At 36.1% G+C, this 20698-nt stretch overlaps 1 protein-coding gene across 1 annotated transcript in view; it reads right to left on the bottom strand.

Annotated features, from left to right (window-relative positions):
- Positions 1–785: 785 nt before the first annotated feature.
- LOC143753704 (uncharacterized) overlaps positions 786–20698 on the bottom strand; it is a 54357-nt gene continuing 34444 nt past the window's right edge. Inside the window, exons 5-83 of the mRNA XM_077246359.1 lie at positions 20532–20653; positions 20378–20439; positions 20121–20221; positions 19939–20005; positions 19697–19851; positions 19468–19589; positions 19317–19378; positions 19094–19194; positions 18926–18992; positions 18671–18825; positions 18442–18563; positions 18292–18353; positions 18069–18169; positions 17896–17962; positions 17641–17795; positions 17412–17533; positions 17262–17323; positions 17041–17138; positions 16880–16946; positions 16625–16779; positions 16396–16517; positions 16246–16307; positions 16022–16122; positions 15850–15916; positions 15595–15749; positions 15366–15487; positions 15216–15277; positions 14996–15093; positions 14835–14901; positions 14580–14734; positions 14351–14472; positions 14201–14262; positions 13977–14077; positions 13809–13875; positions 13554–13708; positions 13325–13446; positions 13175–13236; positions 12953–13050; positions 12792–12858; positions 12537–12691; positions 12308–12429; positions 12158–12219; positions 11939–12039; positions 11773–11839; positions 11518–11672; positions 11289–11410; positions 11139–11200; positions 10921–11018; positions 10760–10826; positions 10505–10659; positions 10276–10397; positions 10126–10187; positions 9904–10004; positions 9734–9800; positions 9480–9634; positions 9251–9372; positions 9101–9162; positions 8882–8982; positions 8720–8786; positions 8465–8619; positions 8236–8357; positions 8086–8147; positions 7842–7942; positions 7675–7741; positions 7422–7576; positions 7192–7313; positions 7042–7103; positions 6798–6898; positions 6664–6703; positions 6402–6580; positions 6057–6178; positions 5882–5952; positions 5621–5724; positions 2812–2881; positions 2521–2702; positions 2126–2241; positions 1956–2011; positions 1544–1793; positions 786–1360 (exon numbers count right to left, since the gene is read on the bottom strand). Of these exons, the coding sequence (XP_077102474.1) occupies positions 1265–1360; positions 1544–1793; positions 1956–2011; positions 2126–2241; positions 2521–2702; positions 2812–2881; positions 5621–5724; positions 5882–5952; positions 6057–6178; positions 6402–6580; positions 6664–6703; positions 6798–6898; positions 7042–7103; positions 7192–7313; positions 7422–7576; positions 7675–7741; positions 7842–7942; positions 8086–8147; positions 8236–8357; positions 8465–8619; positions 8720–8786; positions 8882–8982; positions 9101–9162; positions 9251–9372; positions 9480–9634; positions 9734–9800; positions 9904–10004; positions 10126–10187; positions 10276–10397; positions 10505–10659; positions 10760–10826; positions 10921–11018; positions 11139–11200; positions 11289–11410; positions 11518–11672; positions 11773–11839; positions 11939–12039; positions 12158–12219; positions 12308–12429; positions 12537–12691; positions 12792–12858; positions 12953–13050; positions 13175–13236; positions 13325–13446; positions 13554–13708; positions 13809–13875; positions 13977–14077; positions 14201–14262; positions 14351–14472; positions 14580–14734; positions 14835–14901; positions 14996–15093; positions 15216–15277; positions 15366–15487; positions 15595–15749; positions 15850–15916; positions 16022–16122; positions 16246–16307; positions 16396–16517; positions 16625–16779; positions 16880–16946; positions 17041–17138; positions 17262–17323; positions 17412–17533; positions 17641–17795; positions 17896–17962; positions 18069–18169; positions 18292–18353; positions 18442–18563; positions 18671–18825; positions 18926–18992; positions 19094–19194; positions 19317–19378; positions 19468–19589; positions 19697–19851; positions 19939–20005; positions 20121–20221; positions 20378–20439; positions 20532–20653 (8150 nt within the window). The 3' untranslated portion in view covers positions 786–1264. The remainder of the gene's footprint in view (positions 1361–1543; positions 1794–1955; positions 2012–2125; positions 2242–2520; positions 2703–2811; positions 2882–5620; positions 5725–5881; positions 5953–6056; positions 6179–6401; positions 6581–6663; positions 6704–6797; positions 6899–7041; positions 7104–7191; positions 7314–7421; positions 7577–7674; positions 7742–7841; positions 7943–8085; positions 8148–8235; positions 8358–8464; positions 8620–8719; positions 8787–8881; positions 8983–9100; positions 9163–9250; positions 9373–9479; positions 9635–9733; positions 9801–9903; positions 10005–10125; positions 10188–10275; positions 10398–10504; positions 10660–10759; positions 10827–10920; positions 11019–11138; positions 11201–11288; positions 11411–11517; positions 11673–11772; positions 11840–11938; positions 12040–12157; positions 12220–12307; positions 12430–12536; positions 12692–12791; positions 12859–12952; positions 13051–13174; positions 13237–13324; positions 13447–13553; positions 13709–13808; positions 13876–13976; positions 14078–14200; positions 14263–14350; positions 14473–14579; positions 14735–14834; positions 14902–14995; positions 15094–15215; positions 15278–15365; positions 15488–15594; positions 15750–15849; positions 15917–16021; positions 16123–16245; positions 16308–16395; positions 16518–16624; positions 16780–16879; positions 16947–17040; positions 17139–17261; positions 17324–17411; positions 17534–17640; positions 17796–17895; positions 17963–18068; positions 18170–18291; positions 18354–18441; positions 18564–18670; positions 18826–18925; positions 18993–19093; positions 19195–19316; positions 19379–19467; positions 19590–19696; positions 19852–19938; positions 20006–20120; positions 20222–20377; positions 20440–20531; positions 20654–20698) is intronic.

Raw genomic sequence — 20698 nt, 5'->3', positions numbered from 1 at the left:
TCAAAGTTAATATATACTAACATCAAATGCTCTAGAATAAAGAGAGAAGATGCAATTCCTTGACATTATGAAAACTACATCTAGTTACATCTAGGGCTAATCTGGTTACAGAAAACGCACGAGCTCTAGTTGCATTTCATTATATATACAGACCTCATTTCAAATGTAAACATGAGTTCACAGTGGGAATTCACATTAATCACCGTCTCAGACTTACTGGGGGCAGAAATTGATATACATGGAACCATTGGCTAACAATGGGAATATGGTTTGAGTTTACACCTTCTGAGAGCATGGGACCATTTGCCTGGAAAACCCACCCTCCTATGTGTGTGAATTATTTCGAAACTCTTAAATACCTTATACCTTTTGGTTTACTTCTTTGAGAATGAGACCTTTGTACCAGTCGCACTGAGACATTTCAAATAATATCAAACATATGTGATACTGAATTATTCACATTAAACTACATAGATTCTTGGGTGAATTTCAGGTGATCTCAGCATGATAGGAAGAGGGAACGGGGGAATGGGGGGTCAAGGGAAAAAGATGTAGATTAGGATTGCTTAGGTGAGACTTGCGTCTCAAATGGTGCACAGAGGAATTCAAATGGCGTTGCGCTATATTCCAGTTCTTCCAGTTTTTCCAGTCTTACACACGCAATGGAACAACTGAAAAACACTGATAAGTTTGGATAATATTGGCTACAGTATAAACTACTTTGATGTTCAAGACTGAGGCCAATAATAAGCAATCTTTATATTTACGATACAAAGAGGAAAAACTTTTGTATTGATACATCTAGTATTTTTATTAGTTTTTGCAGTTTAAAATGTACATGCCAATGACTTGCAGAATAAACATTTGCTTTGAATTTATAAAGTGCATGGAGTATAAACTGTAATCCAACCTTTGTCCCTTTAAATTAAATGTTTAATATCAGGTAGACAATTTTCACACGATTATTAATTAACTGTTAACGGAATATTATAAATAAATACAAATAAATAAAATCAATACATTTTCATTATATACTACAAAGGAAGTATGAAGAAAAGAAATCACATTTATCAACATTTTAGGTCCTGTTTGTCTAGCAATACAGGCATAATAAAATAAATAATTTATAAAACAAAAGAATCATTAATATAGTGCATTCATTACTCCAAAGGAGGCAGTATTGAATATCTAAAATGCAAGGCTTAAATTGATTATATTTCTGTTTTCATTGGTGTTTAGTCCTGTATTTGCTCTGTAAATATCTCTAGAAGAGGCTGTTTCGAGTGGAGTACTGTACGTTGTACGACTGTCTTCTGTGCCAACGTCTTCTGAATGCTGCACAGCATCCACAGAGTAAACACTAAAGACATAAACAGACAAAATGAGAGTTAACATCCTGAAAGAGAACACTTTACACTTAAAAAAAAAAATTATTCAGCAATACAATTATAAAACCACATTTAAAAGGAGAACAAATCCCTGTTATCATGAATCACTTCACTACCAATGACCATTTTAGCCATTCAGTCATCATAAAACTTACGCAAAGGAGGATCCAGCAAGGTATAAGCCCGAGGACAATAGCCACAGGGACAATGATCGCAGCAATCCATGCTAAGTTTGTGCCGTTGTTTGAAGTTGTAGTGTTTATAGTGTTTATAGTGGTAGGAGCAGGTGTGGCAAAGGTCAAGAAAAGTTGTGAGACCAAGGGACCAAAAGCAGCAAATCCACCGTCGCGTTCCGAGAAAACATAGGCAACATTGGCCACAAGCACAGAGGGACTCTCTGATTCACTGTGGGGAGATTAAAACGTACAATGAGAAACAAAAAGGAAATAACTAAACATTATTTTGCCATTCACCCGTTCATCAAAATCATCACACTGGCAAAAGCAGATTTCTCAAAATCATTTAGACATTTCTGCTCAAAAAATTAAATAGTGGATTCAAACTCACGTGAAATTGGCTATAATAAATGTAAGAGCTGTGGGATTCTGTAGGATCTGCTTCACCTGCAGAATACAGCAATACATTTAGAGAATAACAGTTAATGTGATTAAAATAAGGCAATTTTAATTTCAGTTTTTTTTTTTAAGGACCGCAATATCCTAGCCTCTCCAACTCACCAAATTATTTATCTTGCTTTGTATTTCATCATAGATTTGATTCTTCTGTGTATCATTCACAGATAAACCGCTGACTTCAAATTCAAAGTTGAGAGCATAGGCAGTCAAATTAATACCTTAAAGACATATAACAAAAATAATTAGTTGTATGTGTGGGTGGAAAAAAATTCATTATCTATTCTCATTCATAATATCCATTATTGATTATTTTCCTTCTAAATAAGCCATAAAAGCTTACTACAGGTCTGTCAGAAGTGCACTATTTGCATTCAAATGTATACACACACACACACACACACACACACACACACACACACACACACACACACACACACACACACACACACACACACACACACACACAAATAGCACATAAAGAAGAGAGAAAAACTCACTCGAATACGTGACCTCTGTCCTGATCACAGGGTCATTTGGGATTACTGCTGCTTTAGTGATTCGTTTAGTTGTGAGATTTGAGGCCAGCAGAGAACGAACTATCTGTAGAACGTTTCTCTCACTTGGTTTTGGGCCCAGTGTGACAAACACAAGGCGAATCTTAATAATCACACCACTAATACTAAAAAAAAAAGAAAAGAAAAAAAGATGATAAATAATTGAAAATGTAAACATAGAAAATGAAAACAACTGGATTTCATAAAATTAATGATTGGACTCGTTGGACTTACAGTTTTGGAGTAGTTGTGCTTGTCAAAATGTTCGCTGTTGTCAAAGCGCTCGCTGTTGTCAAAGCGCTCGCTGTAAAAGAAAATAACAAGTGAAGGAGGAGATCAGACTTTCAATTACAGTATTTGGTGTTTTTGGTGCAAGACATAAAACATGACATCTTTAAAAAAAAATGTTAATGCAACATCTCACTGTAAGCTTGGCCATTTAAAGGGCAGCTATTATGCCTCTTTTCACAAGATGTAAAATAAGTCTCTGATGTCCTCAGAGTGTGAAGTTTTAGCTTAAAATACCCAACAGATAATTTTTAAAGCATGTTTAAATTGTCCCTTTTGGGGCTCAGAAATACAGAGACTGTACTCGCTGCAGCCTGTAGCGCGATGATGACGTACTTGATTAATTAAATACGTAGTTGATGTTCGACGCACATGCGCGGAATAGGAATGGTTTTTAACACGCATGTATTAATCTCTTATTTAATGTAATTTAAACTGTAATGCCGAGTTAAAGATAGAATAAATATATACAAATGGTTGTTTCACTACTGGCTATACTAGCTATTTAAATGTTATTTAAGCAACGAGGGCATAGTGTTTTGAATAGCCTATAGCCTATGTATTATTTTTTTGTTTTTTTTTTGTTTAACTTGGTCCTTTATGAATACAAATAGACTGAAAATATCTATAACTATTGTCTTTATTTTTCCACTCATAGTCTGTCTTGTATTCTTCTGTTATTTGTTTCATATTTCTGTAATGTAGCATTTATTCGTTCATGAATGAATCAAATATATTATTTTTCTCCCACTCATTTACTGTGCTATAGCCTACATGACATATTATAAGAGTTATACTAAAATATGTGGGACATATTTTTATACAATCAGAGATTTAATAAATGAAGATGACAAGAAGAAAAAGAAGAAAAACGATCTTGTGTCTGCATCTGATCTGTTAAAACATCCCAATGTCCAACAAATGCACAAACAAAAGACATTTTATATTCATATAGCGTTGAATGCTTTACAAATAATAATTATAAGTTGATGACTAACGATATTATTAATTAGCCTACATTACTTTGCATAAAAAATAGCGCTTTGCCCAATGGTGTGAGAAATGGGGGGGGGGGGGGGGCACAAAACGGGGGAAAATATTTTCGATTTGAATCCCAATTCCTGCATTTACATACATTTAGAGACAATGGTGATACAAAATCCAGGAAATAATTTGATTATAATGATAAATTCTGACAAAAAGAATAGGCTATGTATAAGAAAAAGATGTATTACTTTCTTTGTTTAATAGGGGCTTATCGCCAAGACTTCAGAGAATCATTTATAAAGTAAAAAATGTTAGCTAGTAATGTTTCGTGTGTAAATAAAATTTAAATAATGTGAGACTTCTACTGTAATGTAGAAACAACATAAAGACAGTACATTTTAAATAATTGTTTAATGGCATCTTTTTATGAAGGCCAATATCACTGATATTAATAAAGCTACTGATGTCACGAGTTTTCCTCAAAAAAGCTAATTTCTTTTCCACTGAAGAAAGAAAGACATGAACATCTTGGATGGCATTGGGGTGAGGAAATATCAGGAAATTTTCATATTGAGGTGAATTAATCCTTTAACATTAGACCTATCGCTCCGGAGACTGTAAGCTGGATCACGAACAGTTGGTACAGATCCTGTCATGAGGGTGAAGGAGAGAACCCAAACACAGACGATATGCAGCAACAGGGATTTATTGAGGCACAAACAGTAAACCAATAACCCACGAGGGGGCAAAACAGAACTGAAGGGCAGTACACCAAGACTAAGACAAGATAATAAACTAGGGCTAGACACTGACTTGAAGACTAGAACAAAAGAAACAAACAGCTACACAAACTCACAATACTTATCACGAGATTCAGACAAAGTACTCACAAAGACTCTCACAAAGAGTAACACGCATTGCTTGACAATGTACCGATACTGGACAGCAAACACAAGGGGATTAAAAAGGGAGAAACTATTGAGGGGAACAGGTGACACAGACTAGGTGATGACAAGAATAGGATAACAAGGGGGCGGGGTATCTAACGAGACAACACAAGCACATTGCCCAAACAACAGGCCATGCGCTAGTACACAGAACATGGTTCTGTCATGATCCTGCCACAAGACTAGGAAAATCAAGAACATGACAGATCCAGCCTTGAGTAAATGAAGACTGCTATGTTCATTCTTACATAGAACAACAAAACACCTCAATCGCTTAGAAGATATTCTTGTCTACAGCTGCTCCGGCGTCAAAACAATATCCCAATAAAAACCCAATTAGGGACTTTAAGCAACAGCCTCTGGTGGAACGGCAACGGCATTCTGGCGTTCTATTGCGCATGCGCGACTTTAACTGCTGCTTTGCGACATTCTACTGAAACCGTCTACTATGGGAGAACAGCTGATTTGCCGTAGTCATTACTACGTGAAAGATTAAGAAAGTTAATGTTATGTTTTATGTTTTTTATGTGTACGGCTCACTCAGGACGGGTCTACGCTAAAACTGCAGTGTTCGTCAACAGTCGTGGGAGGGGCTTGTGCAAAAGTACGTCACAGTGCCCTGAATCTGAGAACGGCTTGTTCTGAGACAGTGCTTATAATTTACGGGGATTTTAAAAAAAGCACTGGGTGGATTTTTATCATTATAAGGTGGTTGTGTGCACACACTGCCAACACACATTAAACGTCATGTAAAAGTGAATTTTGCATAATAGGTGCCCTTTAAATGATTGTTTCAGACTGTAGGGTGTATATGGCAATACCTTCGTTAACCTGGAGAAGATGCTGGATAAAGGGGCTAGGTTGCGAGATGTTACGGTTTGAGAAAAAATAAGTAACATTGGCCTGAATCGTGGTGGAATTACCCCTGTTGGGAAATTAAAATGTTAAAATTAGAAATGAAAATCAATAACTGAAAAAATATGTTTAGACACCTACTCTTGTACAAAAACTACTCAACTAACACCAAAGAAGATTTTTTTTTTTTTAAATCAGAACATATTTGCTCAAAATTCAGAACTTACAAGAATTGTGTGAAATCGCCTGGTTGGAAATTAATTACAGGAGCTGAGGCATTAGTTAGGATCTTGTTCAGCTGTAAAGTGCAGCAAAAAAAAATTATTCATTAGTTTGAGATTAATGTGGTTAAAATAATGACTTTTTGTAAAAGACCACTGTATTGAAATGTGTCCAACTCACCAATGAATTTACAGAGTCTTGTACTGACAGGTAGGTGAGATTCCTGAATTCAAGTTTCTCAGACATGGTTACATTGCTGATTTCAAATCCGAAGTTGAGAGCATAGGCGGTCTCATTAATTTCTTAAAAATACATAAGGAAAATAATTAGTAGTGTGGTAGTATATGTGGATAGTATAAAAGTTCACTTATGCATTCTTTAAGGTTATCAAATGACCAAATTGACTATTTTCCTTCAAAATCAGCTATATTAGCTTACTACAGATCTACATCATGTGCACCATTAGCATTAAAAAATTACATAATTCACAACAAAAAGAACCGAAAGGAGGAAAGAAAAACTAACTCGTATATGTGACATTCACAAAGCTCACAGGATCACTCAGGGCTTGTGTTCTGGTGTCTAGTTTAGTTGCGAGACGCGAGGACAGCAGTGTGTTGGCCACCTGAATGATATCATTTTCATTTGGTAGGGGGCCAAGAGTGACGAACACCAGGCGAATATATATAATCACTGTGCCAAGCCTACAAAGATGATAAATAATACACATTAAGATAGAAAATGAAAATGAAAATGTTAAAGATAAGACTGGAATCATTGCTCTTACACAGTCGGTGGAGAAGTTGTGCTTGTTGTAGGGGTGCTGGCTGTTGTTAAGGATGTAAAATAAAGCAATGATTAGTGGAGGATGCTTGCGGTATTTGGAGTCAGTGGAGCAATTCATTGTCAGTTTTGACAAACCTGTCTGTGAACGAAGCTCATTTAGGAAGCTGACTGGTTGTATGACATCTCCATCCTGGAAGGTGTATTCCATCCTGCCATCAATCTGGTTTGAAGAGCTCCTGTGGGACAAACAATATATATGTGTTCAATTCAGATTCAAAAGGTTTTGACTTTTTTGTGTGTTTTTAATTTTCCATTGCTTTAATAAATTAAAATGTGACAACAGATAAAATAAAGATTGGGATGTCAGTTTGCATCTTACACAAAGTTGGATGAACTGGCTTTCAATGTTGGACTACTAGGTTCATTCAGAAGAGTGTTCAGCTGTGGGTGAAGACCAAATCTTTCATTAAACTGGAGAAGGTTTATATTGGGCTCAAAAACATTTATTCCTTTAATTCTGATTTCTTACCGCATTATTGACGACATACTGCACTTGCGTGTAGGTGTTGTTTCTGAGCTCAGGGAGTTCAGACATGCTGATGTTACTCAGATTAAACGTAATGATGATGGCATAGGAAGTTTCTGAGATTTCTGTTTGGAAGTAAAGGTACATTTACTATTTGTCCAGACCTTGCCCGTTTTGACTGTTTGACTTATTCTCATTTCAAAAGTTTTTCAATTCAAGATGATGAAACTTACTCTGATAGGTGACATTCACCACCTTCACTGATTCATTGAGCTGTGACTGTCTGGATTTCAGGAGAGTGTTGATAGCACTGAGGACCAGAGCTTCACTGGGGACTGGAGATGAGGAGTTGAACAGCAGCTTGCTCGTGACCACCGCTGAACCAGATCTGTAAAATTACAGGTTTTATTTATATATGTCACATTTTTACAATAAAATTACCCCATGACTGATTATGAGCTCTCAAAATAGAAAATCAACACTAACATTAGGTTTGGAGGAGCCACAGAGGAACCGGTTGTTGATTCTGGAAAAACTGTTGTAGTGATCACTTCTAAAGAGACACAAATTAAGGTAAAATGTTAATAATGTAGAGGGGTTTTATTTTATTCTTTGTGAATCCGTATAACTGCAGATCATAAATTTTAACAAACCCAATTGTGAACGAAGCTCATATAGGAAGCTGACTGGTTGAATGACATCTCCATCCTGGAAGGTGTATTCCATCCTGCCATCAATCTGGTTTGAAGAGCTCCTGTGCGACAAACAATATGTATGTGTTCAATTCAGATTCAAAAGGTTTTGACTTTTTTGTGTGTTTTTATTTTTCCATTGCTTTATGAAATTAAAATGTGACAACAGATTAAATGAAGATTGGGATGTCAGTTTGCATCTTACACAAAGTTGGATGAATTGGCTTTCAATGTTGGACTACTAGGTTCATTCAGAAGAGTGTTCAGCTGTGGGTGAAGACCAAATCTTTCATTAAACTGGAGAAGGTTTATATTGGGCTCAAAAACATTTATTCCTTTAATTCTGATTTCTTACCACATTATTGACGACATCCTGCACTTGCGTGTATGTGTTGTTTCTGAGCTCAGGGACTTCAGACATGCTGATGTTACTCAGATTAAACGTAATGATGATGGCATAGGAAGTTTCTGAGATTTCTGTTTGGAAATAAAGGTACATTTCTATTTGTCCAGACCATGCCAGTCTTGACTGTTTTACTTATTCTCATTTCAAAAGTTTTTCAATTCAAGAAGATGAAACTTACTCTGATAGGTGACATTCACCACCTTCACTGATTCATTGAGCTGTGACTGTCTGGATTTCAGGAGAGTGTTGATAGCACTGAGGACCAGAGCTTCACTGGGGACTGGAGATGAGGAGTTGAACAGCAGCTTGCTCGTGACCACCGCTGAACCAGATCTGTAAAGATAACCTCTTTTGTTTAATAGATTTCATATTTTTACAATGAAATTACTCCATGCATGATAGTGAGCTCTAAAAATGGTAAGTCAACACTAACATTAGGTTTGAAGGAGCCACAGAGGAACTGGTTGTTGATTCTGGAAACACTGTTGTAGTGATCACTTCTACAATTAAATGGTAAAACAAACAATTACAGTAAAAAAGTAATTCTTTACCTTTTAGAGTTTTGTATAGCTATAGATCATCATTAATGACATACCCAATTGTGAACGAAGCTCATTTAGGAAGCTGACTGGTTGTATGAAATCTCCATCCTGGAAGGTGTATTCCATCCTGCCATCAATCTGGTTTGAAGAGCTTCTGCATGAAAAACAGAAGATTTCTGTTCAATTTATATTCAATTTTTTTTTTATTGCTTTATGAAATTAAAATGTGTCAACATATAAAATAAAGATTGGGATGTCAGTTTGCATCTTACACAAAGTTGGATGAACTGGCTTTCAATGTTGGACTACTAGGTTCATTCAGAAGAGTGTTCAGCTGTGGGTGAAGACCAAATCTTTCATTAAACTGGAGAAGGTTTATATTGGGCTCAAAAACATTTATTCCTTTAATTCTGATTTCTTACCGCATTATTGACGACATACTGCACTTGCGTGTAGGTGTTGTTTCTGAGCTCAGGGACTTCAGACATGCTGATGTTACTCAGATTAAACGTAATGATGATGGCATAGGAAGTTTCTGAGATTTCTGTTTGTAAATAAAGGTAAATTTTTATTTGTCCAGACCCTGCCAGTCTTGACTGTTTGACTTTTTCTCATTTAAAAAGTTTTTAAATTCAAGATGATGAAACTTACTCTGATATGTGACATTCAGCACCTTCACTGATTCATTGAGCTGTGACTGTCTGGATTTCAGGAGAGTGTTGATAGCACTGAGGACCAGAGCTTCACTGGGGACTGGAGACGAGGAGTTGAACAGCAGCTTGCTCGTGACCACCGCTGAACCAGATCTGTGAAATTACAGGTTTTATTTAATATATTTCACATTTTTACAATAAAATTACCCCATGACTGATTATGAGCTCTCAAAATAGAAAATCAACACTAACATTAGGTTTTGAGGAGGCACAGAGGAACCGGTTGTTGATTCTGGAAAAACTGTTGTAGTGATCACTTCTAAAGTGACACAAATAAAGGTAAAATGTTAATAATGTAGAGGGTTTTTTTTTTTTCAATCTTTGTGAATCCGTATAACTGCAGATCATAAATTTTAACAAACCCAATTGGGAACGAAGCTCATTTAGAAAGCTGACTGGTTGTATGACATCTCCATCCTGGAAGGTGTATTCCATCCTGCCATCAATCTGGTTGGAAGAGCTTCTGCATGAAAAACAGAAGATTTCTGTTCAATTTAGAATCAAATTTTTTTTTTTTATTGCTTTATGAAATCAAAATCTGTCAACATATAAAATAAAAATTGGATTGTCAGTCTGCATCTTACACAAAGTTGGATGAACTGGCTTTCAATGTTGGACTACTAGGTTCATTCAGAAGAGTGTTCAGCTGTGGGTGAAGACCAAATCTTTAATTAAACTGGAGAAGGTTTATATTGGGCTCAAAAACATTTATTCCTTTAATTCTGATTTCTTACCGCATTATTGATGACATCTTGCACTTGCACGTAAGTGCTGTTTCTGAGCTCAGGGAGTTCAGACATGCTGATGTTACTCAGATTAAACGTAATGATGATGGCATAGGAAGTTTCTGAGATTTCTGTTTGGAAATAAAGGTACATTTCTATTTGTCCAGACCCTGCCAGTCTTGACTGTTTGACTTTTTCTCATTTAAAAAGTTTTTCAATTCAAGATGATGAAACTTACTCTGATAGGTGACATTCACCACCTTCACTGATTCATTGAGCTGTGACTGTCTGGATTTCAGGAGAGTGTTGATAGCACTGAGGACCAGAGCTTCACTGGGGACTGGAGATGAGGAGTTGAACAGCAGCTTGCTCGTGATCACCGCTGAACCAGATCTGTAAAGATAACCTCTTTTGTTTAATATATTTCATATTTTTACAATGAATTTACTCCATGAATGATAGTGAGCTCTAAAAATGGTAAGTCAACACCAACATTAGGTTTGAAGGAGCCACAGAGGAACTGGTTGTTGATTCTGGAAACACTGTTGTAGTGATCACTTCTACAATTAAATGGTAAAACAAACAATTACAGTAAAAAGTAATTCTTTACCTTTTAGAGTTTTGTATAGCTATAGATCATCATTAATGACATACCCAATTGTGGACGAAGCTCATTTAGGAAGCTGACTGGTTGTATGACATCTCCATCCTGGAAGGTGTATTCCATCCTGCCATCAATCTGGTTTGAAGAGCTTGTTGCATGAAAAACAGAAGATTTCTGTTCAATATAGATTTCTTTTTTTTTATTGCTTTATGAAATTAAAATGTGAGAACATATAAAATAAAGATTGGGATGTCAGTTTGCATCTTACGCAAAGTTGGATGAGCTGGCTTTCAATGTTGGACTACTAGGTTCATTCAGAAGAGTGTTCAGCTGTGGGTGAAGACCACATCTGTCATTAAACTGGAGAAGGTTTATTTTGGGCTCAAAAACATTTATTCCTTTAATTCTGATTTCTTACCGCATTATTGACGACATCTTGCACTTGCACGTAAGTGCTGTTTCTGAGCTCAGGGACTTCAGACATACTGATGTTACTCAGATTAAACGTAATGACGATGGCATAGGAAGTTTCTGAGATTTCTGTTTGGAAATAAAGGTACATTTCTATTTGTCCAGACCTTGTCAGACTTGACTGTTTGACTTATTCTCATTTCAAAAGTTTTTCAATTCGAGAAGATGAAACTTACTCTGATAGGTGACATTCACCACCTTCACTGATTCATTGAGCTGTGACTGTCTGGATTTCAGGAGAGTGTTGATAGCACTGAGGACCAGAGCTTCACTGGGGACTGGAGATGAGGAGTTGAACAGCAGCTTGCTCGTGACCACCGCTGAACCAGATCTGTAAAGATAACCTCTTTTGTTTAATATATTTCATATTTTTACAATGAAATTACTCCATGAATGATAGTGAGCTCTAAAAATGGTAAGTCAACACTAACATTAGGTTTGAAGGAACCATAGAGGAACTGGTTGTTGATTCTGGAAAAACTGTTGTAGTGGTCACTTCTAAAGAGACACAAATAAAGGTAAAATGTTAATAATGTGGAGGTTTTTTTTTAATTCTTTGTGAATCCATATGACTGCAGATCATAAATTTTAACAAACCCAATTGTGGATGAAGCTCATTTAGGAAGCTGACTGGTTGAATGACATCTCCATCCTGGAAGGTGTATTCCATCCTGCCATCAATCTGGTTTGAAGAGCTTCTGCATCAAAAACAGAAGATTTCTGTTCAATTTAGATTCAAATTTTTTTTTATTGCTTTATGAAATTAAAATGTGACAACAGATAAAATAAAAATTGGATTGTCAGTTTGCATCTTACACAAAGTTGGATGAAATGGCTTTCAATGTTGGACTACTAGGTTCATTCAGAAGAGTGTTCAGCTGTGGGTGAAGATCACATATTTCATTAAACTGGAGAAGCTATATATTGGACTCAGAAACAATTATTCCCTTAATTCTGATTTCTTACCGCATTATTGACGACATCCTGCACTTGCGTGTATGTGTTGTTTCTGAGCTCAGGGACTTCAGACATGCTGATGTTACTCAGATTAAACGTAATGACGATGGCATAGGAAGTTTCTGAGATTTCTGTTTGGAAATAAAGGTACATTTCTATTTGTCCAGACCATGCCAATCTTGACAGTTTTACTTATTCTCATTTCAAAAGTTTTTCAATTCAAGAAGATGAAACTTACTCTGATAGGTGACATTCACCACCTTCACTGATTCATTGAGCTGTGACTGTCTGGATTTCAGGAGAGTGTTGATAGCACTGAGGACCAGAGCTTCACTGGGGACTGGAGATGAGGAGTTGAACAGCAGCTTGCTCGTGACCACCGCTGAACCAGATCTGTAAAGATAACCTCTTTTGTTTAATATATTTCATATTTTTACAAAGAAATTACTCCATGAATGATAGTGAGCTCTAAAAATGGTAAGTCAACACTAACATTAGGTTTGAAGGAGCCACAGAGGAACTGGTTGTTGATTCTGGAAACACTGTTGTAGTGATCACTTCTACAATTAAATGGTAAAACAAACAATTACAGTAAAAAATAATTCTTTACCTTTTAGAGTTTTGTATAGCTATAGATCATCATTAATGACATACCCAATTGTGGACGAAGCTCATTTAGGAAGCTGACTGGTTGTATCAAATCTCCATCCTGGAAGGTGTATTCCATCCTGCCATCAATCTGGTTTGAAGAGCTTGTTGCATGAAAAACAGAAGATTTCTGTTCAATTTAGATTCTTTTTTTTTTTTTTATTGCTTTATGAAATTAAAATGTGAGAACATATAAAATGAAGATTGGGATGTCAGTTTGCATCTTACGCAAAGTTGGATGAACTGGCTTTCAATGTTGGACTACTAGGTTCATTCAGAAGAGTGTTCAGCTGTGGGTGAAGACCACATCTGTCATTAAACTGGAGAAGGTTTATTTTGGGCTCAAAAACATTTATTCCTTTAATTCTGATTTCTTACCGCATTATTGACGACATCTTGCACTTGCACGTAAGTGCTGTTTCTGAGCTCAGGGACTTCAGACATACTGATGTTACTCAGATTAAACGTAATGACGATGGCATAGGACGTTTCTGAGATTTCTGTTTGGAAATAAAGGTACATTTCTATTTGTCCAGACCATGCCAATCTTGAATGTTTTACTTATTCTCATTTCAAAAGTTTTTCAATTCAAGAAGATGAAACTTACTCTGATAGGTGACATTCACCACCTTCACTGATTCATTGAGCTGTGACTGTCTGGATTTCAGGAGAGTGTTGATAGCACTGAGGACCAGAGCTTCACTGGGGACTGGAGATGAGGAGTTGAACAGCAGCTTGCTCGTGACCACCGCTGAACCAGATCTGTAAAGATAACCTCTTTTGTTTAATATATTTCATATTTTTACAATGAAATTACTCCATGAATGATAGTGAGCTCTAAAAATGGTAAGTCAACACTAACATTAGGTTTGAAGGAACCATAGAGGAACTGGTTGTTGATTCTGGAAAAACTGTTGTAGTGGTCACTTCTAAAGAGACACAAATAAAGGTAAAATGTTAATAATGTAGAGTTTTTTTTTTTTAATTCTTTGTGAATCCATATAACTGCAGATCATAAATTTTAACAAACCCAATTGTGGACGAAGCTCATTTAGGAAGCTGACTGGTTGAATGACATCTCCATCCTGGAAGGTGTATTCCATCCTGCCATCAATCTGGTTTGAAGAGCTTCTGCATGAAAAACAGAAGATTTCTGTTCAATATAGATTCAATTTTTTTTATTTTTTATTGCTTTATGAAATTAAAATGTGACAACAGATAAAATAAAAATTGGATTGTCAGTTTGCATCTTACACAAAGTTGGATGAAATGGCTTTCAATGTTGGACTACTAGGTTCATTCAGAAGAGTGTTCAGCTGTGGGTGAAGATCACATATTTCATTAAACTGGAGAAGCTATATATTGGACTCAAAAACAATTATTCCCTTAATTCTGATTTCTTACCGCATTATTGACGACATCCTGCACTTGTGTGTATGTGTTGTTTCTGAGCTCAGGGACTTCAGACATGCTGATGTTACTCAGATTAAACGTAATGACGATGGCATAGGAAGTTTCTGAGATTTCTGTTTGGAAATAAAGGTACATTTCTATTTGTCCAGACCATGCCAATCTTGACTGTTTTACTTATTCTCATTTCAAAAGTTTTTCAATTCAAGAAGATGAAACTTACTCTGATAGGTGACATTCACCACCTTCACTGATTCATTGAGCTGTGACTGTCTGGATTTCAGGAGAGTGTTGATAGCACTGAGGACCAGAGCTTCACTGGGGACTGGAGATGAGGAGTTGAACAGCAACTTGCTCGTGATCACCGCTGAACCAGATCTGTAAAGATAACCTGTTTTGTTTAATATATTTCATATTTTTACAATGAAATTACTCCATGAATGATAGTGAGCTCTAAAAATGGTAAGTCAACACTAACATTAGGTTTGAAGGAGCCACAGAGGAACTGGTTGTTGATTCTGGAAATACTGTTGTAGTGATCACTTCTACAATTAAATGGTAAAACAAACAATTACAGTAAAAAGTAATTCTTTACCTTTTAGAGTTTTGTATAGCTATAAATCATCATTAATGACATACCCAATTGTGGACGAAGCTCATTTAGGAAGCTGACTGGTTGTATGACATCTCCATCCTGGAAGGTGTATTCCATCCTCCCATCAATCTGGTTTGAAGAGCTTGTTGCATGAAAAACAGAAGATTTCTGTTCAATTTAGATTCATTTTTTTTTTTATTGCTTTATGAAATTAAAATGTGAGAACATATAAAATAAAGATTGGGATGTCAGTTTGCATCTTACGCAAAGTTGGATGAACTGGCTTTCAATGTTGGACTACTAGGTTCATTCAGAAGAGTGTTCAGCTGTGGGTGAAGACCACATCTGTCATTTAACTGGAGAAGGTTTATTTTGGGCTCAAAAACATTTATTCCTTTAATTCTGATTTCTTACCGCATTATTGACGACATCTTGCACTTGCACGTAAGTGCTGTTTCTGAGCTCAGGGACTTCAGACATACTGATGTTACTCAGATTAAACGTAATGACGATGGCATAGGAAGTTTCTGAGATTTCTGTTTGGAAATAAAGGTACATTTCTATTTGTCCAGACCTTGTCAGACTTGACTGTTTGACTTATTCTCATTTCAAAAGTTTTTCAATTCGAGAAGATGAAACTTACTCTGATAGGTGACATTCACCACCTTCACTGATTCATTGAGCTGTGACTGTCTGGATTCCAGGAGAGTGTTGATAGCACTGAGGACCAGAGCTTCACTGGGGACTGGAGATGAGGACTTGAACAGCAGCTTGCTCGTGACCACCGCTGAACCAGATCTGTAAAGATAACCTCTTTTGTTTAATATATTTCATATTTTTACAATGAAATTACTCCATGAATGATAGTGAGCTCTAAAAATGGTAAGTCAACACTAACATTAGGTTTGAAGGAACCATAGAGGAACTGGTTGTTGATTCTGGAAAAACTGTTGTAGTGGTCACATCTAAAGAGACACAAATAAAGGTAAAATGTTAATAATGTAGTGTTTTTTTTTTTATTATTATTCTTTGTGAATCCATATGACTGCAGATCATAAATTTTAACAAACCCAATTGTGGACGAAGCTCATTTAGGAAGCTGACTGGTTGAATGACATCTCCATCCTGGAAGGTGTATTCCATCCTGCCATCAATCTGGTTTGAAGAGCTTCTGCATGAAAAACAGAAGATTTCTGTTCAATATAGATTCAATTTTTTTTATTTTGTATTGCTTTATGAAATTAAAATGTGACAACAGATAAAATAAAAATTGGATTGTCAGTTTGCATCTTACACAAAGTTGGATGAAATGGCTTTCAATGTTGGACTACTAGGTTCATTCAGAAGAGTGTTCAGCTGTGGGTGAAGATCACATATTTCATTAAACTGGAGAAGCTATATATTGGACTCAGAAACAATTATTCCCTTAATTCTGATTTCTTACCGCATTATTGACGACATCCTGCACTTGCGTGTATGTGTTGTTTCTGAGCTCAGGGACTTCAGACATGCTGATGTTACTCAGATTAAACGTAATGACGATGGCATAGGAAGTTTCTGAGATTTCTGTTTGGAAATAAAGGTACATTTCTATTTGTCCAGACCATGCCAATCTTGACTGTTTTACTTATTCTCATTTCAAAAGTTTTTCAATTCAAGAAGATGAAACTTACTCTGATAGGTGACATTCACCACCTTCACTGATTCATTGAGCTGTGACTGTCTGGATTTCAGGAGAGTGTTGATAGCACTGAGGACCAGAGCTTCACTGGGGACTGGAGATGAGGAGTTGAACAGCAACTTGCTCGTGATCACCGCTGAACCAGATCTGTAAAGATAACCTGTTTTGTTTAATATATTTCATATTTTTACAATGAAATTACTCCATGAATGATAGTGAGCTCTAAAAATGGTAAGTCAACACTAACATTAGGTTTGAAGGAGCCACAGAGGAACTGGTTGTTGATTCTGGAAACACTGTTGTAGTGATCACTTCTACAATTAAATGGTAAAACAAACAATTACAGTAAAAAGTAATTCTTTACCTTTTAGAGTTTTGTATAGCTATAAATCATCATTAATGACATACCCAATTGTGGACGAAGCTCATTTAGGAAGCTGACTGGTTGTATGACATCTCCATCCTGGAAGGTGTATTCCATCCTCCCATCAATCTGGTTTGAAGAGCTTGTTGCATGAAAAACAGAAGATTTCTGTTCAATTTAGATTCATTTTTTTTTTTTATTGCTTTATGAAATTAAAATGTGAGAACATATAAAATGAAGATTGGGATGTCAGTTTGCATCTTACGCAAAGTTGGATGAACTGGCTTTCAATGTTGGACTACTAGGTTCATTCAGAAGAGTGTTCAGCTGTGGGTGAAGACCACATCTGTCATTTAACTGGAGAAGGTTTATTTTGGGCTCAAAAACATTTATTCCTTTAATTCTGATTTCTTACCGCATTATTGACGACATCTTGCACTTGCACGTAAGTGCTGTTTCTGAGCTCAGGGACTTCAGACATACTGATGTTACTCAGATTAAACGTAATGACGATGGCATAGGAAGTTTCTGAGATTTCTGTTTGGAAATAAAGGTACATTTCTATTTGTCCAGACCTTGTCAGACTTGACTGTTTGACTTATTCTCATTTCAAAAGTTTTTCAATTCGAGAAGATGAAACTTACTCTGATAGGTGACATTCACCACCTTCACTGATTCATTGAGCTGTGACTGTCTGGATTTCAGGAGAGTGTTGATAGCACTGAGGACCAGAGCTTCACTGGGGACTGGAGATGAGGAGTTGAACAGCAGCTTGCTCGTGACCACCGCTGAACCAGATCTGTAAAGATAACCTCTTTTGTTTAATATATTTCATATTTTTACAATGAAATTACTCCATGAATGATAGTGAGCTCTAAAAATGGTAAGTCAACACTAACATTAGGTTTGAAGGAACCACAGAGGAACTGGTTGTTGATTCTGGAAAAACTGTTGTAGTGGTCACTTCTAAAGAGACACAAATAAAGGTAAAATGTTAATAATGTAGTGTGTTTTTTTTTTATTATTATTCTTTGTGAATCCATATAACTGCAGATCATAAATTTTAACAAACCCAATTGTGGACGAAGCTCATTTAGGAAGCTGACTGGTTGAATGACATCTCCATCCTGGAAGGTGTATTCCATCCTGCCATCAATCTGGTTTGAAGAGCTTCTGCATGAAAAACAGAAGATTTCTGTTCAATTTAGATTCAATTTTTTTTTTTTTTATTGCTTTATGAAATTAAAATGTGACAACAGATAAAATAAAAATTGGATTGTCAGTTTGCATCTTACACAAAGTTGGATGAAATGGCTTTCAATGTTGGACTACTAGGTTCATTCAGAAGAGTGTTCAGCTGTGGGTGAAGATCACATATTTCATTAAACTGGAGAAGCTTTATATTGGACTCAAAAACATTTTTTCCCTTAATTCTGATTTCTTACGGCATTATTGACGTCATCCTGCACTTGCGTGTAGGTGTTGTTTCTGAGCTCAGGGACTTCAGACATGCTGATGTTACTCAGATTAAACGTAATGACGATGGAATAGGAAGTTTCTGAGATTTCTGTTTGGAAACAAAGGTACATTTCTATTTGTCCAGACCATGCCAATCTTGACTGTTTTACTTATTCTCATTTCAAAAGTTTTTCAATTCAAGAAGATGAAACTTACTCTGATAGGTGACATTCACCACCTTCACTGATTCATTGAGCTGTGACTGTCTGGATTTCAGGAGAGTGTTGATAGCACTGAGGACCAGAGCTTCACTGGGGACTGGAGATGAGGAGTTGAACAGCAGCTTGCTCGTGACCACCGCTGAACCAGATCTGTAAAGATAACATCTTTTGTTTAATATATTTCATATTTTTACAATGAAATTACTCCATGAATGATAGTGAGCTCTAAAAATGGTAAGTCAACACTAACATTAGGTTTGAAGGAACCATAGAGGAACTGGTTGTTGATTCTGGAAAAACTGTTGTAGTGGTCACTTCTAAAGAGACACAAATAAAGGTAAAATGTTAATAATGTAGAGTTTTTTTTTTTTTATTCTTTGTGAATCCATATAACTGCAGATCATAAATTTTAACAAACCCAATTGTGGACGAAGCTCATTTAGGAAGCTGACTGGTTGAATGAGATCTCCATCCTGGAAGGTATATTCCATCCTGCCATCAATCTGGTTTGAAGAGCTTCTGCATGAAAAACACAAGATTTCTGTTCAATTTAGATTCAATTTTTTTATTTTTTATTGCTTTATGAAATTAAAATGTGACAACAGATAAAATAAAAATTGGATTGTCAGTTTGCATCTTACACAAAGTTGGATGAAATGGCTTTCAATGTTGGACTACTAGGTTCATTCAGAAGAGTGTTCAGCTGTGGTGTGAAGATCACATATTTCATTAAACTGGAGAAGCTTTATATTGGACTCAAAAACATTTATTCCCTTAATTCTGATTTCTTACCGCATTATTGACGACATCCTGCACTTGCGTGTAGGTGTTGTTTCTGAGCTCAGGGACTTCAGACATGCTGATGTTACTCAGATTAAACGTAATGACAATGACATAGGAAGTTTCTGAGATTTCTGTTTTGAAATAAAGGTACGTTTTTATTTGTCCAGACCCTGCCAGTCTTGACTGTTTGATTTATTCTCGTCTAAAAAGTTTTTCAATTCAAGAATATGAAACTTACTCTGATATGTGACATTCACCACCTTCACTGATTCATTGAGCTGTGACTGTCTGGATTTCAGGAGAGTGTTGATAGCACTGAGGACCAGAGCTTCACTGGGGATTGGAGACGAGGAGTTGAACAGCAGCTTGCTTTTGACCACTGCTGAACCAGATCTGTAAAAACAACAACTTTTGTTTAATACACCTCATATTTCTGCAATAAAATGTCTTCATTGCTCAAAATAGAAAGTCAACACTAACAATAGCTTTGGAGGAGCCACAGAGGAACCGGTTGTTGATCCTGGAAACACTGTTGTAGTGATCACTTCTACAATTAAATGTAAAAAAACAAACAATTAGTCGACTCGTTTGTGAATTCCAGCAAAAGTAATTGTTTACCTTTTAGAATTTTGTATAGCGATAGATCATCATTATTAACATACCCAATTGTGATTGAAGCTCATTGAGGAAGCTGACTGGTTGAATGACATCTCCATCCTGGAAGCTGTATTCTATCTTGCCATCAATCTGGTTTGAAGAGCTCCTGTGGGACAAACAGAAAATATTGTTCAAGGACCTCAATCTATATTGCAATCTATATTCTAATTACCTAGAAAAAGTATTTTTAATTCTGGATTGCTTTAATAAGCTAATATGTGCGGAGACTAAGTGAAGATTGCAAAGTCAGTTTGCATCTTACATGAAGTTGGATGAATTGGGCTTCAATGTCGGACTGTTAGGTTCATTCAGGAGAGTGTTCAGCTGCAGAAGAGAATCAAATAATTCATTAAACTCTGAAGTAGCTTTAGTATATCAGATTCAGACTTTTGTATTACTTAATGATAAATCTTTACCGCATTGTTGACAACATCCTGCACTTGCATGTAGGTTTTGTTTCTGAGCTCAGGGACTTCATACCTGCTGATATTACTCAGATTAAATGTAATGATGACTGCATAGAAGGTTTCTGAGATTTCTGTTGGTAAACAACCACACATTTTTATTCAGTCAAAGCTTGACA

Source organism: Siphateles boraxobius, unplaced genomic scaffold (genome assembly GCF_051911475.1).
Source record: "Siphateles boraxobius isolate OS27281-9 unplaced genomic scaffold, OSU_SipBor_1 29, whole genome shotgun sequence".
Lineage (NCBI taxonomy): Eukaryota > Metazoa > Chordata > Actinopteri > Cypriniformes > Leuciscidae > Siphateles > Siphateles boraxobius.
Note: the sequence above shows the minus strand (reverse complement) of the source record. Positions and strands in the feature narration are given on the sequence as shown.